General features: G+C 38.8%; 1 protein-coding gene, 1 non-coding gene and 1 pseudogene across 3 annotated transcripts; 2 read left to right on the forward strand and 1 right to left on the reverse strand.

Moving 5' to 3' along the window:
• Positions 1-2,782: 2,782 nt before the first annotated feature.
• On the forward strand, positions 2,783-4,479 carry LOC145602662 (bifunctional riboflavin biosynthesis protein RIBA 1, chloroplastic pseudogene; annotated as a pseudogene). The gene is made up of 3 exons (XR_014104581.1): positions 2,783-3,058; positions 3,506-3,673; positions 4,159-4,479. The product of XR_014104581.1 is annotated as a bifunctional riboflavin biosynthesis protein RIBA 1, chloroplastic pseudogene (transcript).
• A 69-nt stretch (positions 4,480-4,548) lies between these two features.
• Positions 4,549-6,576, forward strand: LOC145602663 (bifunctional riboflavin biosynthesis protein RIBA 1, chloroplastic-like). The gene is made up of 5 exons (XM_081658828.1): positions 4,549-4,577; positions 4,845-4,974; positions 5,064-5,360; positions 5,675-5,891; positions 6,182-6,576. Exons 1-5 carry the CDS (start codon positions 4,549-4,551, stop codon positions 6,187-6,189), a joined length of 681 nt encoding a protein of 226 aa, XP_081514954.1. The 3' UTR covers positions 6,190-6,576.
• A 134-nt stretch (positions 6,577-6,710) lies between these two features.
• On the reverse strand, positions 6,711-6,782 carry TRNAW-CCA (transfer RNA tryptophan (anticodon CCA)). The gene has a single exon. It is a non-coding gene; the product is annotated as a tRNA-Trp (tRNA).

Here is a 6,782-nt window from a genome sequence, read left to right on the forward strand (position 1 = left end):
CCCCGGGCTTGGTCTAAACCCATTTATGAAAAAGAGTTGATGGCTATCGTGTTGGCTGTTGGAAAGTGGCGCCACTATCTTTTGGGAAGGCATTTCATTGTGCGCACTGACCAAAAGAGTTTGAAATTTCTGCTAGAGCAACGAGAGGTGGGTCAAGCCTACCAAAAATGGGTGGGTAAGCTCTTGGGCTACTCTTTTGATATTCACTATAAACCCGGCTCAAGCAACGTAGTGGCTGATGCTTTGTCTCGTGAATTACTTCCCCATATCACTTGTGCTACGCTGACTTCTTCTTGTGGAGTGCCGTGGGCTACATTCCAAGCTCATATTAGCAAGGACCCTTTCATTTGTAAGCTGTCAGACAACATCAGGCAGGGACTTAAGGTTCCTAAATGGTTTGCCTTGGACAATGATGTGCTGAAGTATAAAGGTCGGGTTGTTATCCCAAAGCACTCAGTTCTGACCTCGGCCTTGCTTAAAGAGTACCATGACTCTCCTATTGGGGGTCATTCGGGGGATTTTCGAACCTATCAACGGCTTGCTGCTGAATGGTATTGGTTAGGGATGCGGAAGGATGTTACTCGTTATGTGCAAGCTTGTCTTGTTTGTCAACAAAATAAGACTTCTTCTCTTACGCCCATGGGTCTTTTGCAGCCTTTACCTATTCCGGAGAGAGTTTGGGAGGACATTTCTTTAGATTTTATTGAAGGACTTCCAAAATCTGCTGGGTGGGATACTATTTTGGTGGTGGTGGACAGACTTTCGAAGTATGGCCATTTTATTCTTCTTAAACACCCTTTTACCGCTCCCTTGGTGGCTCAAGTTTTCATTAAGGAAGTCGTACGTTTGCATGGAATTCCTTCTACTATAGTGTCGGATAGAGATAAGGTCTTTTTGAGTGTCTTCTGGAACGAGCTCTTCAAGTTACAGGGGACACATTTGGCTCGAAGCACAGCATATCATCCCCAATCTGACGGGCAAACTGAGGTGCTCAATAAAGGGGTTGAGTCATACCTTCGTTGCTTTATTAATGGGAAGCCCCGTACTTGGTCAGCTTGGATTCCATGGGCAGAGTACTGCTACAATACTTCCTTTCATACGGCTACAAATTTTACCCCCTTCAAGGTTCTCTATGGTCGGGATCCACCTCACCTAGTCCGTTATTCTAAGGGAAGTACTGCAGTTGCCTCGGTGGAGGAGCAACTGCTGGAACGTGATGCGGTTTTAGATGAACTGCAATTTTATTTGGTGAAGGCACAAGAGTTCATGAGCTATTATGAGAACAAGGGAAGAAGAGAAGGGCATTTTGAGGTGGGGGACTTGGTGTTTCTTAAGTTACAGCCTTACCGTCAGCAATCTGTGGGACATAGGTTCAATCAGAAATTGTCTCCCAGATTTTTTGGTCCCTACCCTGTGGTCAAGAGAGTGGGAGAGGTCGCTTATCAGTTGCTGCTGCCTGAGGGGTCCAAAATTCACCCTGTTTTTCATTGTTCCCAACTCAAGAAGTCAGTTGGCCAAGGTCACACACCATCTCCTTTGCCTTCTCAGTTGACTGCTGACTTGATCCTTGAGGTGCAACCTGAATCTGTCCTGGGGATTAGGAACAATCACCAAGGAGCTCTCACCTTGGTTGAGGTGCTTATTAAGTGGCAGCATCTCTCACACACAGAAGCAACTTGGGAACCCTTTGATGACATTGTGGCTCGTTTTCCAGATTTCCACCTTGAGGACAAGGTGAATCTTCTTGGGGGAGGTATTGCTAGAGATCAGCCCAGGCCTCCTATCTTGGTCACATACGCAAGGAAGAAGCAGGGCAAGGGAAGTGGATTCAGTTAAGCAAGCAAGGGTAGAAGAGTCTTTAATGCAATAATTCTGTTAAGAAGTTTGTTATGGATTAAGGGGAATCTTTAGGCTAGTGTTGAGCTGGCTTAGTCTATATTAGGGGGGAATAATCTGTTGTAAGGGGGATGCATTTTTGTTAATTGAGTGTGATTATCTCTGGGAGAGTCCTTTCCTCTCAAATGAAAGGTGTATTGGATGCTCATTGCTGAATATCAATACATACTATCTTCTTTCTTCCCTGATCTACTCTGTTTTCTTCTCTACAAAATTTATACTGAAAATCTAATTCATAGCACAAAGTTTTTTTATTGTTAAGTTGTTTTTTTTTTTTTTTGGGAAACAAAATTTGTCTAATTTTTTTCTTTTAGCATACTGGTTAAACACACTGTATTTCAATGTAAAACTGAAATGAGAAAGTAACATGTATGCAAGACATAGCTATAATTGTTTACCATAACATTTATGAAAATTGTGCTTATAGTTCAGGTGAAGATCGTTGAAAGTTTTGTAGATAAACCCTATATGAGTATATAGTGTACTTTATTTTTTTAATATAACATTTAATGGAATTGTTTATTATTTAAATAAAATTTTTCTTTGGAATAAAGAGATTTGTGTCCCTTGGTGAATTGACACCCTTGCAAACTATTATCAATAAATACAGAATGTATGGATGACTTTGAGTGTTTTGACAAACATTAAACAGAAATTTCTAAGTAGTAGATAAATCATTAGAAATACGATCTTAATTCTCTTCCTTGTATCTCAATAGTTATATTGTTTAAGTCATACCTTTATAGAGGGTTGATATTTAACTATAAAGAAAGTGGCATTGTTATGTATCTAGAAGAAACATCCGGCCCTCTATCTCCCTAATTCTCTACCAAAATATGTTTTAAAGTTTTCATGAAGAAATTGGCTGTTTTTCCCTTCTTACATCATGTCTAATTTTCTCACAATCTCTCCTCATTCTTATGCAGAGCGTGTATTAACTTCGGTGAAACTTGCACTGACAGTGTCTCAGTCACAGAAGGAAATTGCAATGATAGAAGGTGCTGCAACAGTTGCCAAAGGTGGTGATATCTGCAGTACACTTAATGCTATAAACATAAATTCCGGGACAGATTGTGGTAGTAATGGTAAATGTTCTGTAAGCAGTCCTACAGAAGGTTTTACTTGCATCTTGGATGCCATTGATGATATCCGTCAAGGGAAGGTTGTTTCTTTGTTTTGTTTTCTTCTCTATAGTCTTTCTCTCTGTGTTTTATTTTATGCTAATTTGGGAGGTTTGAGAGGTGTAGAGGGTTATCTGCAATTCACCTTGTAGTATTTTCACTTTCTACCTTTCTCAATTGTCTATCTTTAAACATATATGCATGTGCTTATGCAATGCTTTCTGCAGCCACCGTATCCTATATTAGCTCCAGTGTCTGCAGAAAATGTTTTGTTAAAGATGAAGGTGGAAAACTGAATTCGAAATGAAGTTAAAACTTTAACTGGACATACAAGACAATGGGCAATATCCTCTACTTGTTCATAGGAGTAAAAATAAGTAATACAAGTATTCAATAGTTCATCCTTGAATATCTATCATTTTCTGTTTCAAGGTATGATTAGGGCAACTTAGACAATCATCCTCTTCATCTCTATCTGTTCTTTGCAGATGGTGATCATTTTAGGTAAAGAAAAGAGAGAAAATAAAGGGTATCTAATGGTGGCAGCTTCACATATATCACCTGAAGTTATAGATTATTTTATGAGGCAAGGATCTGGGATCATCTATGTGACAACGAAAGAGGGAGACTTAGTGAGACAGCAGGACTCCTGTATGGTAAGAACTAAGAAGATATACATAATGATATGTGATATTATTGATTTATTTATTTTTTCTATGCATACAAACTTATAGACTAGAAGAAATTGATTCAATATCATTGAACAGGATATCTGACAAATCTTCTTATTTCTGTACTCTATGTGAATGTATTATATGCAGTATTTGAAAATCTGATTCTAATATTTGGTCTTGTTGTTTTCTTTTCTATTGAATGCTCCAACACTTGTTGATTTGTAAAATTGTTATGATTGAAATTAGTCTCTGGACAATGAGGACAGTAGGACATGATATAAATGAGATAATCTGGCTTATGAACTATAATAAATATGCGTGCTTGCGGCTAATGATTGTGATCAATGTTAATCGTTAACATGCTGGTATGCTACTATACATCAGTCATCCAATGACTGCATAAAGTTTCCCTAATGGTATCATCTATTACAAGGTTTCATGACAATGTTTTATGATTTGCTCTACAGAATGTGGAATGTGCCACAACTGCTTGCACTAATCATTTGGCAACCACTGTCCTGGCTTTAGCATCAACGAAGTCCAAAATTAAGGACTTCTGCTGTTCAGGTCCTGTTTCTTTGCTAAAGTATAGAGTAGGAGGGGTTCTGGAAAGAGCTGGGCACGGAGAAGCTGCTGTAGATCTTGCTGTGCTTGCTGGGCTAGAACCAGTTGGGGTTTTGTGCGAGCTTTCTTGTGAAGATGGCTCAACAGAGAGACTTACCAAGCTTCATGAATTTGCCAACAAGGAGAAACTCAAAATCATATCTATCACTGACCTCATACGGTAAATTTCAATTATATAAAAAATGATACATCCTAGTGACCCTCTAGCCAAAAAATTCTTAGGATGACAATACATGTTATTACTTATTCCTAAAGGTTCCAAGTTTGTGCATACTTAAACTTGACTTTAACCCTATGCCCATTGAGTACCATGTCTATTAACTAGGTCTAATCGTAATAACAAAGAGGGATGGTTTAATGAAAATTTGACACAAGGTTCTTACCAGGGATATGAAAAGGAGATTCCATTCAAGCATTGCATCCTTCACATCCTTGGTCCTTGAGACTTGAGGTGTTATATATGAGTCTCTACACTTCTGTACAATGTACTTTAAAGTAGGTTGACTGAATACATTCTATGATCTCACAGGCACAGAAGGATAAATGATATATTGATTGATCATACTGCTAGTGCAAGTATTCCTACTACATGGGGGACATTTACAGCTCACTGTTACCTGTCAATCATGGATGGCATTGAGCATATTGCAATGGTCAAGGTGCGCAGTTTAAATTATCGCTGCTAGATATATTTTCTTCTGTAACCTTTTGATTTATTACAACTAATAAAAGACTATGGTCAAAACAGGGTGCAATAGAAGATGGACAGGATGTCCTTGTGAGGGTACATTCTGAATGTCTAACAGGGGACACATTTGGCTCTGCCAGATGCGACTGTGGGAATCAACTTGCACTTGCAATGCAGCTGATTGAGGAAGCTGGCAGAGGCGTATTGGTTTACAATCGTGGGCATGAAGGAAGGGGCATTGGTTTGGGAAACAAACTTCGTGCTTATACTTTACAGGACGCTGGATTGGACACTGTTGATGCTAATATAGAGCTTGGTTTACCTGTGGACTCACGCGAGTATTACATTGGTGCACAGGTATTAAGACGTTTATCATGGAATGGCCATTGTAAATGAACATTCATATTCACACACTTTTCAGCACATTGCTCTTGCTCTCTCCCTGCTTCTCTACTTTACATGAAGACATCCCAAATATCGTGTGTCGAATTCTAAAACCAGATCAACATCTGGGTTAATGGTTAATTTTTTTACTTGGTTTTATTTGTTTTGAATTTAGATAAAAGAAACTCAGGTAACCAATTCTACTTGAAAAGTCAAAACTTATATAAGCTCACTTTCAATTGAACTATTTACACTGGTACGCTGATAATGCCTTGGTAAGCTTGCAGATACTGAGGCATATTGGAGTTCGATCATTGAGGCTGTTGACAAACAATCCTGTGAAATGTGCTGAGCTCCGTTACTATGGTCTTGCTGTTATTGAAAGAATACCAGTTGTCACTACTATCACAAAGGAGAATGAGAGATATCTGGAAACAAAACGTGCTAAGATGAACCATGTGTTTGGCCTTGGATCTGATATATGTACGAGTAATGTTATCAATGGTAAGAAAATGTCATGATCACCTTCTCTTCCCTGCTTTTCTGATACTGTAGGGGCTTGTTTGGTATGACTTAATAGATCGCCGGATAGTGATGATAATGGTCTTGTGCTCAGGCACTGAGGCCAGTTGATAAGTTTTTTGCTATTTGCCCTCGAAGAATTCGGTCATTTCTTTAATTCCTCCTTTATTGGATCTCAAAGAATGTGGCTGTTTATTTTCGGGGGCAGTAGAACTCTCCGCATTCCATTTGGGTAAAGCATGTTTAGTTGACATTTTATATCCTAATTTCAGGTAATTAGCTGCCTGCTGAGCACTGGAATGCACTGGCTAATTTTCATTATCAATGATGAAGCAGCTTGTTTTCATGATAGTGGACCGGTATTATCAATTAAAGATCTCCAGGATTTTGTTTTCATTTTGCAGAGCTAACTTTTGCATTCTCTACGTGCTTCATGCATATATTTGTTTTTCTTTGGCTTCTGTAATTAGATATGGCAGATTGCGCAATTTCTGGTTTGGTCTCAGCCTGATTTCGGGTTTTGAGTATATGCTCAAATTTGTTTTTTATTTTTTATTTTTATTTTAAAAATTACTTTACAATGCAGTTTCTAATTATGATTGATGGGATGAAATTAAGAAATTTGAGTTCAAGGTTCCTTCTAGAGATTGACTGTCAATGTGAGAAGAGTTATAGGCCTTATAGCTGACCCAGCACTGCAAAATACTGGTATTATTGTTAGCTTTACACAGCTACGTCCTTCGATGATCCTTCTATCTATTTTGAACGCTTGGAAAAAAGGAGGACCTAAGTTCGGGGTATTGAACCCGACGTGAATCGAACACGCAACCTTCTGATCTGGAGTCAGACGCGCTACCATTGCGCCACGGATCC

This window comes from Chenopodium album, chromosome 21, assembly GCF_948465745.1.
Source record: "Chenopodium album chromosome 21, dcCheAlbu1.1, whole genome shotgun sequence".
NCBI classification, from domain to species: domain Eukaryota; kingdom Viridiplantae; phylum Streptophyta; class Magnoliopsida; order Caryophyllales; family Amaranthaceae; genus Chenopodium; species Chenopodium album.

What these genes read in the sequence shown, in the direction of transcription:
- LOC145602663 (XM_081658828.1), top strand. Translation starts at nt 4,549, where the DNA reads ATGTTATTACTTATTCCTAAAGGTTCCAA. An exon ending in CTTATTCCTAAAGGTTCCAA is followed by an intron (nt 4,578 to 4,844) that starts GTTTGTGCATAC and finishes ATGATCTCACAG; the next exon opens with GCACAGAAGGATAAATGATA. An exon ending in AGCATATTGCAATGGTCAAG is followed by an intron (nt 4,975 to 5,063) that starts GTGCGCAGTTTA and finishes TGGTCAAAACAG; the next exon opens with GGTGCAATAGAAGATGGACA.